Source organism: Sinocyclocheilus grahami, unplaced genomic scaffold (genome assembly GCF_001515645.1).
Source record: "Sinocyclocheilus grahami isolate Dianchi unplaced genomic scaffold, SAMN03320097.WGS_v1.1 scaffold828.1, whole genome shotgun sequence".
Taxonomy (NCBI): Eukaryota; Metazoa; Chordata; class Actinopteri; order Cypriniformes; family Cyprinidae; genus Sinocyclocheilus; species Sinocyclocheilus grahami.
This window is the reverse complement of record NW_015506007.1, coordinates 381,919-404,784: the sequence shown is the minus strand read 5'-3', so window position 1 is coordinate 404,784 and position 22,866 is coordinate 381,919. Positions and strand designations below refer to the sequence as shown.

General features: G+C 37.3%; 2 protein-coding genes across 5 annotated transcripts in view; both read left to right on the top strand.

Annotated features, from left to right (window-relative positions):
• Positions 1-4,039: 4,039 nt before the first annotated feature.
• On the top strand, positions 4,040-9,954 carry LOC107562576 (eosinophil peroxidase-like). Of its 3 annotated transcripts, none has more exons than XM_016247232.1 (16): positions 4,040-4,093; positions 4,423-4,482; positions 4,861-4,951; positions 5,036-5,211; positions 5,303-5,435; positions 5,524-5,653; positions 5,750-5,956; positions 6,052-6,409; positions 6,688-6,848; positions 6,943-7,201; positions 7,303-7,473; positions 8,037-8,274; positions 8,520-8,716; positions 8,924-8,961; positions 9,303-9,356; positions 9,451-9,549. In XM_016247232.1, the coding sequence occupies exons 2-16, from the start codon at positions 4,425-4,427 to the stop codon at positions 9,463-9,465; spliced, it is 2,286 nt and encodes a 761-aa protein (XP_016102718.1). In that variant the 5' UTR covers positions 4,040-4,093; positions 4,423-4,424; the 3' UTR covers positions 9,466-9,549. The 3 variants fall into 3 exon arrangements, with proteins under 3 accessions (XP_016102718.1, XP_016102717.1, XP_016102716.1); XM_016247231.1 differs by having other exon boundaries at positions 8,918-8,961; XM_016247230.1 differs by lacking the exon at positions 8,924-8,961 and having other exon boundaries at positions 9,451-9,954.
• A 12,004-nt stretch (positions 9,955-21,958) lies between these two features.
• The window catches only part of LOC107562574 (protein-lysine 6-oxidase-like), an 8,563-nt gene continuing 7,655 nt past the window's right edge, over positions 21,959-22,866 (top strand). The window contains exons 1-2 of one of the 2 annotated variants that reach the window (XM_016247228.1): positions 21,959-22,020; positions 22,130-22,803. In XM_016247228.1, the coding sequence (XP_016102714.1) occupies positions 22,182-22,803 (622 nt within the window). In that variant the 5' untranslated portion in view covers positions 21,959-22,020; positions 22,130-22,181. Of the gene's footprint in view, positions 22,804-22,866 lie in introns of both variants that reach the window. The other variant, XM_016247227.1, reaches the window with a different exon arrangement.

Here is a 22,866-nt window from a genome sequence, read left to right as displayed (position 1 = left end):
GCGCAAAGAAAACAAAAATAACGATTTTATTCCACAGTATCATAGACAGTATCATGATCTGGGTCAGCGCCGGCACCGCCACACGCTCGCGTCATGATTAATTACACGAAGGTGTGTAATTAATGACAGAATTTTCATTTTTGGGTGAACTCACCCTTTAAGCACACTTTCGTGACACCTCGGCTTATACGGCCAAACTTGGCCCCCAATGATATGAAGAATTATAGACCTATATCACAGTTGCCTTTTGTTTCGAAAATTTCAGAAAATTTGGTTTTGCAACAACTACTTGCATTTTTAAATGAAAATTCTATTGTAGAAATGTTTCAATCTGGGTTTAAGGTGGATCATAGTACAGAGTCGGCATTACTGAAAGTTTTCAACGATGACATCGAGATGGTTTCTCCCAAGGTTTTTTCTCCATTCTGTCACCGATGGAGTTTTGGTTCCTTGCCGCTGTGGCCTCTGGCTTGCTTAGTTGGGGACACTTCTTTTCCAGCGTTATCGTTGACATGATTGCAAAGATATTATTTAAACTGAGCTGGATGATGACATCACTGAATTCAATGATGAACTGTCTTTAACTGAAAAATTAGTGTTTACTATTGTCATTTTGCATTATTGACACTATTTTCCTAATTAATGCTGTTCAGTTGCTTTGACACAATCTGTATTGTTAAAAGCGCTGTATAAATAAAGGTGACTTGACTTGACTTGACATCTTAGCGCTAGATAAGGGAAACTGTGTTATTTCAGTAGGTAGGTAGCATTCTTAGAAAGCATGGAGTACCATTCCATTGCTTCGCCAACGATTCGCCCAACTGTATACTTACCGCTAAGACATGCAACGGAATCTTTGGATTCTCTTTTAGCATGTCTAAATGATATTGGATGGCAAAAAATTTCCTAATGTTAAATGAAGAAAAGACAAGAGGTCATTGTTTTTGGCCAGCCAAATGATTCTACTGAACTACTTTTAAACTCAAGGCCATTGGCACCATATTTAAAAACACCGGTAAGAGATTTAGGTTTTCAAATTGAGGATAATTTAAAAATGGAGAAACAAATTAATTCTGTGGTACGTAAACCAAACACTGATTTTGAAAGAGTTATTCACACATTAGTCTCATCGTGTCATGATTTTTGTAACTCGCTATATGGTGGCATCTGTGCTGCATCATTGGCTCGATTGCAATCAGAACGCAGCGGTGAAGCTTTTAAAGGAAAGAAATGTCATTCTATTTCCCTGGTGCAAGCAAATCTGCACTGGCTCCCTGTCCATCTTAGAGTAAAATATATATTTTTATTATCTTTAAATAATCAGGCACCTCTGTACCTTACAAATCTCTTGATACCTTACAATCCCCCCTAGAGCCTTGGGCTCCGAAAATGATGAGCATCTGGTAGTGCCTAGGACAAACCGTCATCAAAAAGGCGATCGAGCTTTTGCATTAATGGGGCCAAGACTGTGGAATGAGCTGCCTCTACATATTACGTCTGCTAAATCTCTGTCAATGTTTAAGAATCTGCTAAAAGCTCATTTTGTGGTGCCAGCCTTTGACAGTTAAACCTTATAGTGTGTGGTATATGTGATTGTTTGATTTGTCAATATGTCAATATGCTTATCATGCAAAGCACTGTGGTTAACCCGTGTTTATTTATTTTTTAGTAGTGCTATAGTAAATAAACAAACCAAAATCTGTTATTAGGTTTGAACCCGAACATAGAATATTTCATTAAAAAAAAATTAACTCTGTCATTCACTCATCCTCATGTTGTTCCAAAACTTTTTTGACAGCTGCGGTCATCATTTACTCACATCATGGCAAAATAACCCCAGTTGTGTTCCACGAAAGTAAATCGTACTGCATGAGAAAATGCTGACAGAATTTCAGTAATAAGTATTCAGTCACTTTAATATTAGTGCTACAATGTGGTATACAACATATGACATTATTAGTGAACAAATTTTTATTAGTAAAATATGATCCTCAAGATTCTTGTTCATATATTTTCATATACCTTGAGCAATAAAAAAGCTCTTGTAAATCACAACACTTAAGACCCTCTGATTAGAGCGATTACATGACAGTTTGAAGTTCATCTTATAGTAATGTTAAAAAAAAATGATTGAGGTTTGCCTTACTTAGCCAACAAAATGAAGAAACTTCCTCTAAATATTTTCAACATACCTTTATGGGAAAATTCATTTGACAAAATATATATATATATATAGAGATATTTTAATCAGCAGGCTTTTAACTTTTGGTGGTAAAAATGCCATTAAAACAATTTAAAACTTAACTATATATGACCTGAATCATGAAAAAGTATTATGGAAGTAGAATTTTCAAAAAAACATAAATGAAAAGATAAAAGAAAAGCACACAGACTTTGTGCCCAATAAAAAGTGAGGCACTGGACTAAGAAACAAACACCCTGATAAGTTAACACAATTGATAATAATCATAATTTGATAAATGAAGACTGTTAGGTACATTAAATATCTTGTGTCTAGTAGAGCCCTTGTGTGTGTGTGTGTGTGTGCAAGCATGTTTTCCATGAAATGCATTTAGAAATGGTTTGAAACAACATCATAATCAGAATGAATTTGTCATGCTTTGATGCCATAAACTCTATGATGGGTGCAGTGCTGGTTAAAAAAAAAAAAAAAACTACAGTCCCGATGCTGATAAATAGAGTTAGAAGAGGAAATGTTTCCATGAGAGTTTACTGGTATCTTAGTCAGAGATTATAGGTCACTAGGCTGTTAAACTATTTCATCTATTGTGTGGCTGTCTCGCAGGAGACATTTGTTGATTTCCGAAATGTCCGAAAAATAAAAGAAACGACAGAAATAACAGAAATTTACATTACAAGCCAAAAGTTTACAAAAGTTACACATGCAACTGAATTCATTACTCATGATCTTAAAAACGTTTCTCTAAAAGTCTTGCTTAAATGTTTTGAACTAGCTTTGTGGAAAATACAAATTGTGTGTGTGTGTGTATGTATGAATATGAGTTTTTAAATACAACTTTAATACAACATTTTATTTAATTTCGTTTTATTGTTTGAGAGAATGTTCAGAGCTTAAATCTGAGAGCAGACAGAATATAAAATAGTTTTGATATGTTTAGCATTTTTGGTCACTACATAATTCCCATATTTCCATTTCTTTTTTTTTTTTGAAAGACCATTATTTTAATATATGGAAAATAGTTGTAATAAAGAATGAGTCAGTGTGTCCACACTTTTGACACATGGCCACTTTTGTTTTCAAACATTTTATCTCATGGTGAATTTTATGAACTTGATAACTTAAATGATTTTAGCAAATGGCTGCAATATAACAAAGAGTGAAAAATTTAAGGGGGTCTGAATACTTTCCGTACCCACTGTATATATTTTTATAAACCATTTCTAAAATTTTTATATCATGCTTGTCAGCTATTATACCAACTTCATAATGCATTCATTTTTATATTTCATTTAAAAAAAATTTAATTCATATATAATATGAATTATTCAGCTTATAAAATATACTGCAGTATATATGCAGTGCTATAAAGTATTAACCAGTTCACCAAATAATAAAATAATTCTGTCATCATTTACACGTCGTTCCAAACCTGTATGACTTGTATTTCTTTCTTCTGCTGATCACAAAAGAAGATATTTGAAGAACATTGGGAACCAAACAACATGGGTGCCCATTGTCTTCAATTGTCCCTAAATATCTTCTTTTATGTTCCATGGAAGAAAGAAAAACATACAGTTTTGGAATGACATTAGAGTGAATAAATGATGAGAGAACTATTGTCCTTGCTTTCCTATAATGTAGAGTAATGAAGAGTAAATCAGTGTCAGATTATCACCTCAAATAAATCAATAAAACAAACACCACATATGGTAAATACACTTGTGAAAAGGAAGAAGGAAGTAAATCTGTTGCCCCGCCTGAAACTCCACCAGTGATGCTTAACAGAGTGAGGATGAGGGATGGTTTAAAAGCACGGCCACTCCATCCACTCAGTAAAACACACTCAGAGCCTTGAGTCCAGAACCAGAGAGACAGAGACCTGTTACTCAGGTGAGAAATGCAATGTCTGAATCCTCTCTTTTTTTCAGATCATTTTAGAATAAATTCTATTGGTATTATTTTTTCTGTGCCCCTTAAAATGTAAAATAGCTTTGTTTAAAAACTCCTAAATTAGATTAAATGCTATTTTGTACTGCATGCATTTTATTTAAAAAGTTCATTATTTTTTAATTATTTTAACATTTTATTATTTCATCATATAATTTTTTTTACTTTAGTATATAGTAATTTGCCTATAAAATTGTTGAAATGCATAAAAAATGGTCATGAACAATGTATTTTATGTGCTCATTCTCTAAATGTCTCAATATGTGTTTCAGAGATGAATCTTCACACTTTTCTTTTTGTGGTGGGATGCTCTTTTGCCCTTTCATTGGGTGGTAAGTTTACCAATAATTGTGCAATAAAAAATTAAACTGCTGATCGATCACATCAAAACATGGAAACTTGTTTTCTGGTGCATGAAATTTGTGCTTTCAATCATTTAAGCTGTTCATCTGGTGTAACTTCCATCTTGATCCAATTTCATGACTACACATCACTTATTACATCAGAGCTTTGCTGCTTTTTGTTAATCAAGAAAATAAAAAGATAAAACAAGATTTAATACAAGACATAAATATTTTAGACTGGCGGAATTTCATTAATTTATCCTTCAAAATGGGAGGGGGGGATTACAGGCTTCAGTAAATTAGTAATTAATAGATGTACTTAGAATATTAGATTGTTAGATATACGGTTTTCTTTTTTTTTTGCAGAAGAAGAAAGTCCTGGGAGACGTTTCATTCTAGATTCGATTGAGGAAGCAAAGAAAATCGTGGATGCTGCTTACAAGTATTCTCGTGATGAGTGAGTAACGAATGTTGCTCAGTATTCCTGTTCTGTCATCCCAGTTATTGATCTGCTTATTTTTATGAATCTCCTAACTTCCAGGAGTCTAGCAAGGGTGCGCAGAGATGTCATCAAGCCTTCCGACAAGCTACGTCTACTGAAACAGCCAGCTCGAAAGACACGAGAGGCCGTGAGAGCCGCAGACTACATGGTGCAGACACTCAGGCTGATCAGGGAGAAAGCCCATCATGTACACAAGAGGTCCATCAATGCTACAGGTATGAAGACAGCATGTTGAAAATCTTGCAAAACTCAGATCAGATGTCTGATGTTCCATGCTCAAGACTGTCAATATGTGTTTTCTCCTAGACCTGCTGACTCTAGATGAGCTGAACACCATTGAACGTCTGACAGGCTGTACAGCTCAAACCCGGCCCCCATCTTGTAGGACCACACTCCTCATAAACAAATATCGAACTATCACCAGTGTCTGCAACAACCGGTCAGTCTTTCCCTCCTTATTCATGGCAGACTTTTTTCAAATACTTTTTTTGTTTGCCGAGTTAAACATCTAACTTTGCAATTCCCAGGAGGAACCCACTCCTTGGTGCATCCAATGCCGCTTTTACCCGCTGGTTGCCTGCTCACTATGATGATGGCTTCTCCCAGCCCAAAGGGTGGGATCCCAACAAATTGCACAATGGTGCAGCGCTGCCCCTGGTATGATGGAGATGATTATGAATAGTTTACTTGACAATCAATAAGGCCACCAAAACATTAACAATGTCTGAATTCTCTCTTCCTCATCGATTCCAGGTCAGATTGGTTTCAAATCGTATTCTAAGCACTGCAGATGCTGACATAGAGAGTGATCGTGAGTTTACCTTCATGCTCACCATCTTTGGGCAATGGGTTGACCATGATCTGACTTTCACGCCCTCCTCACCAAGCATTAGATCCTTCAGCAATGGCCTCGACTGTGATGAGAGTTGTGAGCGCTCTGAACCCTGCTTCCCAATTCCGGTCAGTCAAGGATTGTCCTTCTGTCAATGATTGTCCCATTGTCTTGTTCTTGTATAATAACAGACTGTCATGCTATATGTAATGTCTGAACACAGGCTCCTCCAGGAGATCCACGCCTGAGGCCTGACACCTGTCTCCCTGTCTTCCGTTCATCACCCACCTGTGGTTCCGGAAACACTGCCTATATGTTTGGTGGGAACCCCAATGTTCGGGAACAGATCAATGCTCTAACAGCTTTCCTAGATGGTGGACAGGTTTACGGGTCCGAGGATGGGCTAGCAAAGGAACTTCGAGACCTGACCAATGATGGTGGTCTTCTACGTGTCAATGATCAGTTCCTTGACAACGGACGAGAGCTTTTGCCTTTTACCAGTGTAGAAAGCAACATGTGTGCCACGCGCAGGAAAACCCTCAATGACACCACCCTTACAGAGGTGCCTTGCTTCATTGCAGGTCAGTAACTTGTGCCTTCATAATGCAATTATCAGGCATATTCCTAGTCTAGAACAGTGGTCTCCAACCCTTCTCCTGGAGAGCCACCTTCCTGCAGATTTCAGCTCCAGTACCAATCAAACACACCTGAACCAGCTAATCAAGGGTTGGAACTGAAGTCTGCAGGATGGGTCTCTTCAGGAGCAGGGTTGGAGATCCCTGATCTAAAATGTATGGTATATGCCTATTATTTGCACAACTCCGTGTGGCAAATGCTAATGAACTCTCAATGTGTGTAGGGGATGTTCGTGTTGATGAAAACACTGCACTCACCTCAGTACACACACTTTTTGTGAGGGAGCACAATAGATTGGCTCGTGCTCTCCGTGTGCTCAACCCTACCTGGAGTAGTGAAACCCTCTATCAGGAGGCAAGAAAAATCGTGGGTGCCTACAACCAGGTAAAGACACCTAATGGAAACGGCATCAAACATAAGCAGTAACATGTGGAGTACAATATATATATGCATGATCAACCTCTCCTTTCTCTGTTAGATCTTGGTGTTTAAGGAATACTTGTTGCATATTGTGGGCCCTGATGCTTACAATAAACAACTCGCACTATATCCAGGTTATGATGAGAATGTGGACCCTACCATTGCGAATGTCTTTGCCACTGCAGCTTTCCGTTTTGCCCACCTGGCCATCCAACCCATGATATTTCGTCTTGATGAAAATTACCAGAACCATCCTCAATTTCCAAGCGTGCCCCTTTTCGAGGCCTTCTTTTCTCCTTGGAGGGTGATCTTTGAGGGTGAGTTTGTGATGCTTGTTTCAGAATAACTAAAGAGTCTTGCATCTGCTACAATTGTCCCCTTTCAATCTTATTTTACTTCTGCTTTTCATCTTGCTTAGGTGGTATCGATCCGCTGCTTCGTGGACTGATTGGTCGGCCAGCAAAACTGAACACACAGGACCACATGTTGGTGAATGCTCTTAGAGAGAGGCTGTTTGCCTTTACATCACACATTGCTTTGGACTTGGCCGCCCTCAACATGCAGAGAAGCCGTGACCACGGTATACCAGGTAAAGATTCTGGACTTTAAGAACTCTTTAAACCAGGGGTGTCCAATCCTGCTCCTGGAGGTCCACTGTCGTGTAGAGTTTAGCTCCAACCCCAATTAAACACACTTGAACCAGTTAATCAAGGTTTTGCTAGGCATACTAGAAACTTCCATGCAGGTGTGTTAAGGCAAGTTGGAGCTAAACTCTGGTCTTCCAGGACCGAGTTTGGACACCCCTGCTTTAAACCCAACCATGTGAAGTCAACCCAACTTAATGCTGCATTATCACTCCACCCCCCGGTTTCACAGACAAGGCTTAAGCTAGTCCCAGACTAAAATGCATGTTTGAGCTGTCTCAAATGAAAATATCTTGCTCTGACATATCTTAAAATATCAAGATGTCAAGGTTGTCAAGATGCACACCTGTAATGTTTTCTTCTAAGGAATTTTTGTAAAAGTTGCTTAAATATCTTAATTTAACTAAGGCCTAGTCCTGGCTTAAGCTAAGCCCCGTTTGTGAAACTGGGCCCATGTGTTTTTGGAAGAAGACTTACTGAGTATCCATCTGTTATTCTTCCTTATAAGGCTATAATTCATGGCGTCGGTTCTGTGGACTGTCCGCCCCTCAGAATGAGCGAGAATTGGCTGTGGTGATGAACAACACTGAATTGGCTCGCAGGTTGCTTGAGCTTTATGGCACTCCTGAGAACATTGACATTTGGTTGGGAGGTGTTGCTGAGCCTTTTGCTCCTGGTGCTCGTGTCGGTCCTCTTTTTGCCTGCCTCATCTCTACACAGTTCCAGCGCATCCGCCAGGGGGATAGGTAAATATCTCTGTGTATTCAGTCCAATCCTTCTCCTAGAGGGCCAATATCCTGCAGAGTTCAGCTCCAACCCCACTACCCTAATTAACCACACCTTAACCAGCTAATCAAGTCTTCAGGTAACTTCCAGGCAGGTGTGTTGGGGCAGATTGGAACTAAACTCTGCAGGACAGGACACCTCTGATTTAATCTGAGACTAGTATGTGTTTGAGAGGTGTTAATGCCAAGTGTCACGGTGTGTTCAGGTTATGGTTTGAGAACCATGGAGTCTTCACCACCAAACAAAAATTATCACTGGCCTCTGTGTCGCTAGCCCGCATCATCTGTGACAACACTGGAATCCTCAGAGTTCCCAATGATCCTTTCCGCTTCACCAGTCCTATTAGTTTTGTTAACTGTGGGGATATCCCAGCCTTTGACCTCACCCCTTGGATTGAAACCGGTAAGAGCTCTTAAATGCGTATGTGTGATACATAAATCTTCCTCTGACTGCCAATTTCTGCCTAAGCTTCTTACTAGCTTTATATGTGCTTGGACAGTACTTAATTTTGGTAATATAAGCACATATCATGTATTGAAGAAAAATTACAATCTGTCCGCATGGTCACCACAATTTGGTTCACCTGTAATTTGGTGTTTGAAGTTTCAGGTGACAGTGGCATCCACATTTCAGACATTGGAAATGAGGTTAGACGAGTGTTTGTTTTCTCCTAAATGCAAGCAAAAAGAGCAAGTGATTTTGTTTTGCACATAATTGAGTTTAAAATGACAATCAGTTCACTGCAAAATCTCTAAACTTGACACAACATGAGTATCTTCTTTGATCTGCTTTGCTGTACACTGGATTGGTGCAGTGACATTGAGTTTAAATGTCACAAATATCATGCAGTGTTTCATGACAGCATTCGAACTGCACCAAAACTTTGTAAGCCTTGTTGAGACCTTCCTTCAGCCTTTTGCTTAAAACTGTGATTGCAAACAGTTAGGATTATAGTACAAATATAAAACATCTATTCATTTCCCCTCAGATACAGATTCCTTCCAAGGGCCTCCCGGACCCAGAGGACCTTCAGGGGAACCTGGTAAGCCAGTCATGCATCAAACATGCCCTCTAAATATTACTTAAATATCACTTAAAGATCATTTATCATTTATTCAAATTAAAAATTTTCTCAGGTCCACAAGGTGTAGCAGGCCCCCCCGGACCTCCAGGACCTCCCATTAATACCACAGGACAACAGTCTGCCTTCTTTGCTTCTGTTGGTACCATCCTTCCTGTCACTGCTAAGGTTGTTGTGTTTAATCGGGTCCTTTACAATGGACAGAACCATTATAAACAAACATCAGGGCAGTTCTTCTGCCAGATACCCGGTGTATATGAATTCCAGTTCTCATGCATAGGAACTCGGACTTTGGGTACTGTTACCTTAAAGAAAAATTTAGCTGTACAGTTAACTGCTGAAACAATCAACTTTAATACACGATCATTAGCGGAAGGGAGCGTGGTTCTGAACCTGCAGAGAGAAGACCGTGTGTGGATAGAGGCTTCTCGGGGTGCTAATGGTATAGGCAGATCCAGCTATTTCTCTGGTCATATTCTTTTCCCTGTTTGAGATATTGCTTATGATGCATTCTTTTTTCCCTTTCATATAGCTGTTGTTTTTTTTTATTATGAATGCAGTTGCGTACAAATGCATATATATATATATATATATATATATATATATATATAGCTAAAAAAAGCCTATAAAATTCAAACTGTAAATCTGCAATTTTTCCATTGTCTTTTAAAAAAGTCTTAATGTATCTTTTAAGTAGTTGTCCTTTTCTGTTGTTGGTGTTTTGTTTTATTAATAAGATGACTATGACTGTTAGCTATGCAAAATTAAGAGTGCAGTTATACTTAGTCTTTGAATTGTGCATTGTTTAAAGCACAAAGCAGTGCTCCTGCAATGACTTATTTCTTTTCTCTTGTACTGTTTGTTGATATTTGTTTTGTTGTTAGATTGCAACAAAAATATTCTGTAGTCCATGGTGTGACAGTTTTTTTTGTGTGTATGCTTTTAGCAAAGTAAAATAAACAAAATAAATTAACTTTCTGTATCAATTAATTATTAGTCTAGTTCTACTTCCTAAATGGTGAGTGTGAATACACAACCAAAAGGGAAAATATTTAATATATAAAAAGTCAACACAAAACGTATCAGTAAAGACAAATCACTCTCCGTGGTTATGCTGTAAATCAGCAGCTTCAGCTTCCCCAGCATGTCAGTCTCTGCTAACCTGGCTTGATTTCGTGTGACAAAAATGGCACAGGGAAGCACTTCTTCACAAACGTTAACCATATATAGCACCACAGAAAACATTTTCACTTACAACATCAACTGAAAAGGGTTGCAGCAACATCATGAGGATAGCAGGTTGGGGACATAACCACACTACCCACAAGCTGTTGGGACTTAATGTTAAGTCAAAAAGTTGCTTCATTTGTGCTTTTGCTAATACAACTTGGTCATATTCTACTCTGTGGTAGCAAAACGAAATCTTAAATTTGTTCTAAACTGACATCCTTGCAGTCTTTATGTAGCAACATGTTGGCAACTAAAACTAGGCCTATAATGCATAATTGGCTTAAAAAAATTAATATGACTGTGTATTTAACATTGCAGACGTAAATGTTAGAGTCAAGTAACGTTTACTACATTAACGTTTTTACATTTAAAAATTACAGTCATTCTCTGGAACTAGGCTAGGCCTATCAGGAACAATTCAAAATCATATGATATGATAATCAATATTCCATGCATCGTTGTAGTATGACACAAAGTGTTCTAAATGTAGGTCTACATTATTATTATTAGTAGTAGTAGTAGTAGTATTAGACATTGCATACGTCCCAATGTACACACTATCCATCCTAAATTCTATGTGATATTAGTAATTTTCAATACTGTTTAGGGAAGAGAGGGAGAATAGTGTGCACATTGAGACGCAGGGAATGAGTAGCCTAGTAATTAGTAAAAAGCATCATATGACCCCTTTAAGTTACCGGCCATTCATAACTTCTACTAGCCAAAAAAAAAAGAAAACTCCAACAGCTTGAGGCTGTCTACACTGGACGTGACAAAGCGACCGTTGCAAATCATTTTTTTGTCAGTACTAGGGGTGTGCGATATTGACAAAAAATAATATCTCAATATTTTCTGGAATTGTATCGATAAAGATAGACAATATTTTGCTAAGTGTGTTATTGTGCTGATATCTTAAGGACTGCCATGGACAGCTGACTCCTAAAGTTTTGATCTATTTCATATTCTATGTGATCAGTTCACAGCAGTGATAAAATAGAAATTTAGATGTATTTAATGCAGCTTAGAGGGACATGGAATGCTTTAACCTGCAGTTACAAATGCATAAATAATGTTTCGATCTTTTAAACATGAAATGTTGAATACTGATATTTGAAATTATTTAAAAAAGTAAAAAGATGCTTTAAATGTAAAATTGAAACAATTAAGCAAGTCACTGTTAAGGGAGTCATTGCGACTGAACCGAATTATTTAAACTGTTGATTCACTCAGGATCGAAACACCGTCATGTTGCTCAGAGACGCAAAACAGTTCTGTGGCTGTTTGGAATGATTTTTCAATAGCTTATTGTTTATTGAACTGTTGTACATAATCAATATCACATTTGTAACATTTAAAAAAAACGGCACTGTTCGTGTGATTTATTGATTAACTATATGAAATGATATAAATATATAAATTTTCTTCCCCCTTATCTTGAATTATATGATCATTCTTAATCTTAATGCATATTAATAGACTGAATCATGCAGTGAAACTGAAAAAATGCACTCTAAATGCCTACGCGCACTAAGTTAGAAGGCCTACGTTAGTGGCTTATGCATGCACTGGGTGTTTTGTTCGGTTTTTGCAATATACTCAATAATGTCATGATGTCTCACAAGTTCAGTATTTGCGCTAAACCTGCGCAGATTTGGCTTGCATGAAGCATGAATCCCCAAGAAATGAATGAGTGAACATACAGGTGCATCTCAATAAATTAGAATGTCGTGGAAAAGTTCATTTATTTCAGTAATTCAACTCAAATTGTGAAACTTGTGTATTAAATAAATTCAATGCACACAGACTGAAGTAGTTTAAGTCTTTGGTTCTTTTAATTGTGATGATTTTGGCTCACATTTAACAAAAACCCACCAATTCACTATCTCAACAAATTAGAATATGGTGACATGCCAATCAGCTAATCAACTCAAAACACCTGCAAAGTTTTCCTGAGCCTTCAAAATGGTCTCTCAGTTTGGTTCACTAGGCTACACAATCATGGGGAAGACTGCTGATCTGACAGTTGTCCAGAAGACAATCATTGACACCCTTCACAAGGAGGGTAAGCCACAAAAATTCATTGCCAAAGAAGCTGGCTGTTCACAGAGTGCTGTATCCAAGCATGTTAACAGAAAGTTGAGTGGAAGGAAAAAGTGTGGAAGAAAAAGATGCACAACCAACCGAGAGAACCGCAGCCTTATGAGGATTGTCAAATCGATTCAAGAATTTGAGTGAACGTCACAAGGAATGGACTGAGGCTGGGGTCAAGGCATCAAGAACCACCACACACAGACGTGTCAAGGAATTTGGCTACAGTTGTCGTATTCCTCTTGTTAAGCCACTCCTGAACCACAGACAACGTCAGAGGCATCTTACCTGGGCTAAGGAGAAGAAGAACTGGACTGTTGCCCAGTGGTCCAAAGTCCTCTTTTCAGATGAGAGCAAGTTTTGTATTTCATTTGGAAACCAAGGTCCTAGAGTCTGGAGGAAGGGTGGAGAAGCTCATAGCCCAAGTTGCTTGAAGTCCAATGTTAAGTTTCCACAGTCTGTGATGATTTGGGGTGCAATGTCATCTGCTGGTGTTGGTCCATTGTGTTTTTTGAAAACCAACGTCACTGCACCCGTTTACCAAGAAATTTTGGAGCACTTCATGCTTCCTTCTGCTGACCAGCTTTTTGAAGATGCTGATTTCATTTTCCAGCAGGATTTGGCACCTGCCCACACTGCCAAAAGCACCAAAAGTTGGTTAAATGACCATGGTGTTGGTGTGCTTGACTGGCCAGCAAACTCACCAGACCTGAACCCCATAGAGAATCTATGGGGTATTGTCAAGAGGAAAATGAGAAACAAGAGACCAAAAAATGCAGATGAGCTGAAGGCCACTGTCAAAGAAACCTGGGCTTCCATACCACCTCAGCAGCAACACAATTGCTGGGTTTGTCCCTATTTTACCCAGCACTGGTTTGTTTTTAACCCAGCATTTTTTTAGAGTGTACATTTAGGCTGTTACTAAACAAATGCAATCAGTATCAACAAAATTAATCTTTGCAGAAGTTGCATATGAAGTGGCATTTAGATGTATTTAATGCAGCTTAGAGGGACATGGAATGCTTTAACCTGCAGTTACAAATGCATAAATAATGTTTCGATCTTTTAAACATGAAATGTTGAATACTGATATTTGAAATTATTTAAAAAAATAAAAAGATGCTTTAAATGTAAAATTAAAACAATTAAGCAAGTCACTGTTAAGGGAGTCATTGCGACTGAACCGAATTATTTAAACTGTTGATTCATTCAGGATCGAAACACCGTCATGTTGCTCAGAGACGCAAAACAGTTCTGTGGCTGTTTGGAATGATTTTTCAATAACTTATTGTTTATTGAACTGTTGTACATAATCAATATCACATTTGTAACATTAAAAAAACGGCACTGTTCGTGTGATTTATTGATTAACTATATGAAATGATATAAATATATAAATTTTCTGCCCCCTTATCTTGAATTATATGATCATTCTTAATCTTAATGCATATTAATAGACTGAATCATGCAGTGAAACTGAAAAAATGCACTCTAAATGCCTACGCGCCCTAAGTTAGAAGGCCTACGTTAGTGGCTTATGCGTGCACTGGGTGTTTTGTTCCGGTGTTTCTCACAGCTGTGCTGGAGTTGCTTGTGGCCGAGGTCCTGACTTTGGCGGGGCAAGATGCTGTATTTAATCAGTCAAATAAGATCACATTACACCATCTTCCTGGACTGCAGGACAAAAAGAGATATGCAAAGTTGTTGGCGTTGTCTCTAAAGAAGAAGATGTGTATGAGGTGGAAGCGGTTGGCGTAGTTATGTAGTTCACTGCACTTTTGTTAACTTCGGACTGAATGATGCACGGACATTTACTGTAATATTATCACTGTACAATTATATTTTGGTGTCTTATTTGTAATTAAAAGATATATTGTCTTTTTTGGGCTGTGCAATCCTTCTTGAGCAAGAATTTTAAACTATTATATTTGTTGGAAATAAACGTTGTGAAATTGGACAGCATTCGCAGATTGGTGTTTTAATGTTAACAAAAGATCTCCACTGCTGCGCAAATCTATATATTAAAGCGCGCACAAAAAAAGAAAGCGCAGAATTTGTGCCCTAAGAATGTAATTTTTGTTAAAGTTTTAATAGGCCTAAATTGCTGTTAAATTAAACAAGTTTCATGATTTTAATTAACTAGACGTGATTTTTTTTTAATTTTTTTTTATTTAATAGTCATCCAGAAAAAACTGAATCCAGAAAAATTAAAACTGAAAAAAAGATTTTGGAAAAAATAAAACGGATTTTATAGGGCCCTACAAATATCATGCATCTGAAGCTATAACTTTAATACTAAACAACAGTGCATATTATATAGAGCCTGTTTTAATTTTTTTTTATTTAAATTTTGTGAAAGCCCCAAGAAGGACCACGCACGGTCACTTTCCACACAGGCACGCTTCATGTCTGGTTTAAATAATCCTTAAGCATGTAAATTGATCATTTCCTTCAGTTTAATTTAAATGTGCAATTAAAATAAAAAGAAATGTATATTTAGAAAGTTTAGAATTAGACCGCTTTGCAATATTAGCTACTGTCCAGTGTTTTAACCTCTTCTGTGGCTGCTGGTCTGGTCTAAGTTCTTTTAGAGTGTTCTATCATTATTATAGTGAATAGGTCAGTATAACTAACAAGCTATCCTAAGAGCAAGTTAGAATAAATTAACTTTTGGTTAAAATTTAATAGTCATCCAGAAAAATTTAAAAAACAAAAAAAAAAACTGAATCCAGAAAAATTAAAACTGAAAAAAAGATTTTGGAAAAAATGAAACGGATTTTATAGGGCCCTACAAATATCATGCATCTGAAGCTATAACTTTAATACTAAACAACAGTGCATATTATATAGAGCCTGTTTTAATTTTTTTTTATTTAAATTTTGTGAAAGCCCCAAGAAGGACCACGCACGGTCACTTTCCACACAGGCACGCTTCATGTCTGGTTTAAATAATCCTTAAGCATGTAAATTGATCATTTCCTTCAGTTTAATTTAAATGTGCAATTAAAATAAAAAGAAATGTATATTTAGAAAGTTTAGAATTAGACAGCTTTGCAATATTAGCCTATACTGTCCAGTGTTTTAACCTCTTCTGTGGCTGCTGGTCTGGTCTAAGTTCTTTTAGAGTGTTCTATCAAGCTATAACTTTAATACTAAACAAAAGTGCATATTATATAGAGCCTATTTTAATTTTTTTTTTTTTATTTAAATTGTGAAAGCCCCAAGAAGGACCACGCACGGTCACTTTCCACACAGGCACGCTTCATGTCTGGTTTAAATAATCCTTAAGCATGTAAATTGATCATTTCCTTCAGTTTAATTTAAATGTGCAATTAAAATAAAAAGAAATGTATATTTAGAAAGTTTAGAATTAGACCGCTTTGCAATATTAGCTAGAGAGAGAGAGAGAGAGAGAGAGAGAGAGAGAAAGCAGACAAGGCCAGACTACAAAACCACTGATGTTCAGAAGAATTTATCTGGAAGTCTAATGTTTAGCCAAAAGTCTGAGTTAACTTTGAATTCTTCTTTTGTCACCACCAATGATAACATTGAGGTTTACTGCTACCCATAAACAGCCCCCATTCCATGGGATTTATAATGAGGGAATTCAAAAATGACCTGAAGGGAATGACAGAAATGTTTAGAAGGCAATATGGAAAGACGTTACTACTTGGCGTTCTGCGAAAAGAGAGGGGGACTCCTCCCCTGGTTCACTCTCGATGAATTCTCTCCCAATCCAGCCTACACGTGCCGAGTGCCACGTAGGCCAGTGTGGATGTGCACAATACCAGTTAAGGATTCGCTCCTTGCCTCTGAGTAATGGAAACCTGCTGTTTTTTTCAGGGGAAATCGTCTGAAACGAGCTGTGCTGAGTTACTAGTTTATTTTGATACTATATAAGTTAATTTACAATTTAGGTTGCTTAAAAAGCAGTGTAATGTTAAGATAGGCAATTAAAAAAAGTAAATCATAAAATAAAATAAAAAATGAATAGGCCTATAAAAGCTGTATTTGTATTTTTTCATAAGTTACGTTCATGAAGTCCATTCAAGTGCCATTTCCCAAATACAGAACATTCCCCTAACGTTAGTATTTGGTTCTCATTTGGTTATTTTTGGGAACCAACTAATGACGTTCAGTAGGCTAACTATAAAATAACATTCTTAGAACATTCTGGGAACAAAAAACAACATTGTCAACATTAAGGTCTCCCCTTTTCCTCTGAAGTTCAGGAAAGCTATTAATGTTTTTTTTATGTTGCTCCTGTAGGTTTTAAAAGTGCGGTCACGTTTACCGCTGCTCGGCGAAATTTCGCAGGCAAAATCCAGTCAGTTTCAATCGGAAGCTGCACTATTTGGAGTTTCGCTCGAGTGTGAAAACGCTGTCCACGCAGATTTCGCTCCTGTTTCAGTTGGACGCACAAATTCGCCGCGTTGACCAATAGAAAGTGACTTCAGCGTGAGCGGTGCTTCATGCAATGATAATGGGCCATTTGATATTTTCGTCTGCGAAACCCGACGCGCTCCAATTATATGTCTGACTGATGATTCATTGCAGCTTTACCTCATTTCCTTTTGACTACCACTTTTAGGCAGAGCCGATAGTCTAGGATCGGCACTGCTTTTAGGCCGTCTGTGTTTTCAGCAGACGACTTTTACTGCATTACCCATCAACTGAAGAGAAAGCAAGCAACGTGGACAGAGGAACTAGGTTAATTACTTTCATATGTGGTTCTACTGCCTGAGGAAAGCTGCCAGAGAAGAGGGACGCCCGGCGCTGAACGTACCGGGTGATGTACGAAAAACAACAGCGTCCCAGTACTACAGCTGGTTCTGTTCATGTAGCTCTCAGACGACGAGCACAGAGTGTTTTCTATTTTTCTTTCACGCAGACAGACTGCAGTTGACATGTCAGACAGCTACACTGGAATGCAAGACTTTATTAAAATGTTTGAATCTGGCCTTGTGGAATATGAGCAGATATTCGGAGCCTGCGCTTCATTCTCTGATTACCCCATCTGAGTCCTTGTGAAGAAAAACACTTTTATTTCTCTCTTTGAATGCGCCAGCAGATCGTGGAGGAGGATAGGAATTTATGGTTTTATTTTATAATGTGTTGCCATTTCAAAGTGTTGTTGCAATGTACTTTACATTCATTTTATTCTTGTCATCGCCTACTACTCTTGAGCCAACTGCAACGTTTTCACATTGTTAAAAAAGTTCATCTGAGACTCACATACCTCCAAGAAAGTTTGGGCTGACGTCCATTTTTGTGCAAAATTAGCCCCGCTGGCATGCTTCAGCATTACGCAGGCGGTTCAGGGAGGTCATGTAATGTTCCTATGGCCCATTTTGAGTTTAAAGTCTTGTGTGGGTGTCACTGATCTCATGATCAGTAGAATTAATCAAAGCTTTAACTGATACAGTTCTTAACACTTCACTGATTGATGGGTACTTTGATGACACAACTGGAGAACATATTGCATGGCATAGCTTTAACACATAACATGCTGCAGACTAAAAAACAGATTTCCTGGATGCTGATTGGTTGATGCGGCATTCCAGCAGTAACATGAATCACCTGTTCAGCTAGTACAGCCGCAGGGGCAGATTTTGTGATTTGGGGGCCCCAGGCAAAATACAGGAATGGGGCCCTATACAATTTCACACATTTACAACCTTGAGGTTCCTTTCACTGTTGCTCGCTGCTGCACGACCGTGTCCCATAGTTGTGTCTAATCTTTTAGATTTTTCATGTACATGTTATAAATAAAGGATTTCTTTAATGTTGTAAATCCCTTGTTCATATTTAAACAGGTTATAATAGTATTAGAGTAGGTTGGACACTAGGTGGTGCGTTGGGGTAATTTTCACTATGCAGTTGTCTACACAAGGCAAGGCTGTCTAATTCTAAACTTTAAAATATACATTTATTTTTATTTATTTTAATTGCACATTTAAATTAAACTGAAGGAAATCATAAACATGCTTAAGTATTATTTCAACCAAACATGAAGTGTGGCTGTGTGGAAAGTGACTATGCATGGTCCTTCTTGGGTCTTTCACAAAATTTTTATAAAAAAAAATTAAAATAGGCCCTATGCACTGCTGCTTAGTATTAAAATTATAGCTTCAGATGCATGATATTTGTAGGGCCCTATGAAATCCGTTTTATTTTTCCCAAATTAGCCTAAGTTTGATTTTTTCCAAAATCTTTTTTTCCGTTTAAATTTTTCTGGATTCAGTTTTTTTTCTTTTTAATTTTTCTGGATGATTATATTACATTTTAACAAAAAACAAGTCTAATGAATAAAAATCATGAAACTTGTTTAATTTAACAGCAATTTAGGCCTATTAAAAGTTTAACAAAATTTACATTCTTAGGGTCAAATTCTGCGCTTTCTTTTTTTTTTTTTTTACATTTTCTGTATTACATTTGAATGGTTTAATCAAAAACATATCTAATTAATTGAATTCATAAAAACCACTTCATTTATTAATTTGTATACAATAATAGGGCCTTATGAAATTTTTATTTTATTTAGGCCTACTTATTTTTTTTTGAAATTCTGTGTTGTGTATTTTCATTTTTCTGGTAATAAAATGAAGGCAAAACATTCATCTATCTTGTATTCCAATGAAAATTAAACAAACCCTTTAATTTTTGTACATTCAAAATGCTACACAACAGAAGTTTACTGTGTAACGAGCAATGCCACGGAATTCGTCAAATATTGAATGAATAAATCAAATGCAATTCAGTGCACTTCAATCAAACCGCGATATGGACTAGTGTATGTGAATATTAAATGGCAAAAATACTATTTAGCTACTACAGACGACAACCGCGAGCGTTGCGCAAACGAAACGCGCGTCTGCGCCGTTCATTCCGACTTTATTTCTTTATTTTTATTTTTTTTTAATTTACACTCGTTCAGATGAGTTTGTTTCTTCATGGGAACAGATTTGGAGAAATTCAGCATTACATCACTTGCTCAGCAATGGATCATCTGCAGTGAATGGGTGCCGTCAGAATGAGAGTCCAAACAGCTGATAAAAACATCACAATAATCCACAAGTAATCCACACAACTCCAGTCCATGCGTGTGAAGCGAAAATATGCATGTTTGTAAGAAACAAATCCATCAATATATAAATATATTTTCACTTTAAATCATCACTGCTGGCCAAAATAAGTCCATAATCCATAATAACAGTTCCTCGACTGAAAAAGTCCATCCCCTGTTATCCTCTCACATCAAAATCCATCAATACATGTGACCCTGGAGCACAAAACCAGTCTTAAATCGCTGGGGTATATTTCTAGCAATAGCCAAAAAAACATTTTATGGGTCAAAATGATTGATTTTTCTTTTATGCCAAAAATAAGTAAAGATCACGTTCCATGAAGATATTTAGTAAATTTCCTACCGTAAATATATCAAAACTTAATTTTTGATTAGTAATATGCATAGCTAAGAACTTCATTGGGATTTTCTCAGTATTTGGATTTTTTTTGCACCCTCAGATTCCAGATTTCTCAGTATTTTGAGTTTTCAAATAGTTGTATCTCGGTCAAATATTGTCCTATCCTAACAAACCGTACATCAATGGAAAGCTTATTTATTCAGGCAAGTTGTTCTAAATAAATTCAATTTGCTGCAATTAGTATGTCTGCAAAGAAAAGAAGAATACCATCCTATTGTTAAGTGAAAATGGGCCCTCTAGTGTCTGCAACAGAGTTTGCATAATTTCATTGCACTCGTGGATGATGAATATAGAATGGCTCATCTAAAAGAGATTCATTTGACATTGACAAAGATAATTTGTAGTCTATGGGTTCAGAGCGAAGGCCACAATGAAATAGCATCCATGTAATTCATGACACACGTTCAGTGAAGCCTTAAATTTAAAGGATATTTTCTGTTGGTGCGCTGAAAAGAGAGGGAAAAAAGACATTGGAAACCTCTCCATCTAGTCGTGCAATGTTGGTCCTTGCGGTTTGTCACTGGGCATGAGTGGTTTAAGAGGCTAGACACAGAATTTGGAGACCATTGATTACGTTTTTCTAAATAGCAATTATGGTTCCTTTGCAAGCCATAGGATGCATCGCTCATGGGAAAGTATAAGGCAGTAGTTTGATTAGATGAGGATATGTAACAGTTAAGGGAAAGAGTGGAAGGAGGCATCTACGTTAAGGTCTGGGTGGCCCAGGTGAGTTTATGATTGAATGTTATAAACAGTGCATCATGTGACGAATGTAGAACAGTTTCCAACAAGACATGGAGCTCCTAAGCACATGTGATGTTTAATGTAGCACCTCGTAAAGCTGTGAAGGCCCCACACATGACTTTGCTTTCAGAAAGAGCTACAGAATAATAAAGGATTTAGTGAAAGTTATAGGAGGAAAATAAAAAACATATTGCGTTTTATGAGCAACAACTTCCTGAACAGACAATGTAGTGTAAATCAGTTTTGCTTACTTTGCAGTCCTCATTCTATGAGAACATTGATATATGGAGACATTTTGCCAAGGTTTTTTTTTGAAGTGCCTCTTAAAGGTTCATCCAAAAGTCAGATTTGTCACAGCACAACATGTTGGGAAATGCTGATCCAAAAACCATTATCTTTCATTCATTTCATCAAGATCTTTAGTTTTGTTAATAATATTTTGAAGAAAACACAATGATCTGAAACCTTTTTATAGTATCTGTATTTATTATAAAAAGAATATTTACACAAAAATAAAGATTTTATATAACATTTTTTAAAAATGTAAAAAAAAGTAACAAACTATAAGTTTGGCTACTTTCTATTTATTTATTTATTTATAAATATGTTGAAAAATAATGATTAAAATATGCATTCAAGGAACAATAAAGCCGTTTAGTAGCCTATGTTTTATTTGATGGTTACACTTGTTTTTTTGTTTTTGAGAATACATGGCACATGCATTTTATACTAGTTTCCTTTTTATTTTTATTTATTATTAATGTATGTGTATGCATATGGGAATGCATTGCACTGAGGAAAATGTCAACAAACATTTTTGCACTGATGTAAAGGAGGTCACGATGACAGCAGTTTTAAGTCTTTTTTTTTTTTTTTTTACAAATTCTTTACATATTTCTTTTGAACATGTTAAATAACACGCTTTACAGTTTCATAAGAACGGGGCTTTTCCGTTACCGGAGCTTGTATAACAAGAAACTTTTAAAAATTCAGCTCCTCCTCCCTCTCACTTGCGCATCAGTTAGTCCAAGTGCAGAGCAATAGGAGGTCGCACTGAGATCTCACCTTTCCGTTATGTAAGTCTCAATTGATTTAATTTAATCTATTAGGCTATTTTTTTTATTTACAAGCAAGCTTTATGAAAGAGCACAACTTAGCCCAATTTTATTGTTTCCCCAAATTCAGTTACTGGAACGTCGGCAAGCAGAAGAACTGGAGAAGCCAATTTAGCATAAAAATGAGTACGAGTTTAATTGACACCTTAATTTACGCATTTGCGCATGTGTGTTTATTAAGTTGCATTGTACAAACTGGTCTTTCTCAGCGTCAGGGCAACAGTGGAGCGGCAGCTCTCAGACAAACCATACAATGGCAGCACAACGGCAAACTCTTTAGTATATTAAGTCAAGGCTCGGAATATCAGCCACCGTTAAAACGAGACGGAAACAAAGAGCAGACACAAGCCAGGCCGATAGCCATCGTCCGCAACGATGATGCGGCCACGAGAACCGACGGCTCAGCAGCTGCTGCTTCTGCTTCTTCTTCTTCTTCTTCTTCTTCTTCGCGAGCCTCCCAGAGCCGCTCCGCGCGCTTGCAGACAGGTATCGGTGCGCGCTGGTTATCAGGTGGAGCGCGCGCCAGAGGATCACGCGGCCGCAGGAATCAGACGGAGCAGCTGCAAACATCAGTCAACGGCACCGACAGACCCGCGCTGGACGATGAAAGGATGGTTGGAGATGATCCTTACAACCCATACAAGTCTACTGACCCGGACAACCCGTCTTATAACTATTATGACACGTACGAGAGACCTCGTCCTGCAGCGCGCCCGGGATATGGCACAAGATACTTCCAGTATGGTAAGGACCGACTCTATCTATCTATCTATCTATCTATCTATCTATCTATCTATCTATCTATCT

Bases quoted from the DNA above. Each gene is read 5' to 3' on its own strand.
- LOC107562576 (XM_016247230.1), top strand. From the start codon at position 4,425: ATGAATCTTCACACTTTTCTTTTTGTGGTGGGATGCTCTTTTGCCCTT. The intron at 4,952-5,035 runs GTGAGTAACGAA...CCTAACTTCCAG, and splicing joins TACAAGTATTCTCGTGATGA to GAGTCTAGCAAGGGTGCGCA. The intron at 9,357-9,450 runs GTAAGCCAGTCA...AAATTTTCTCAG, and splicing joins AGGACCTTCAGGGGAACCTG to GTCCACAAGGTGTAGCAGGC.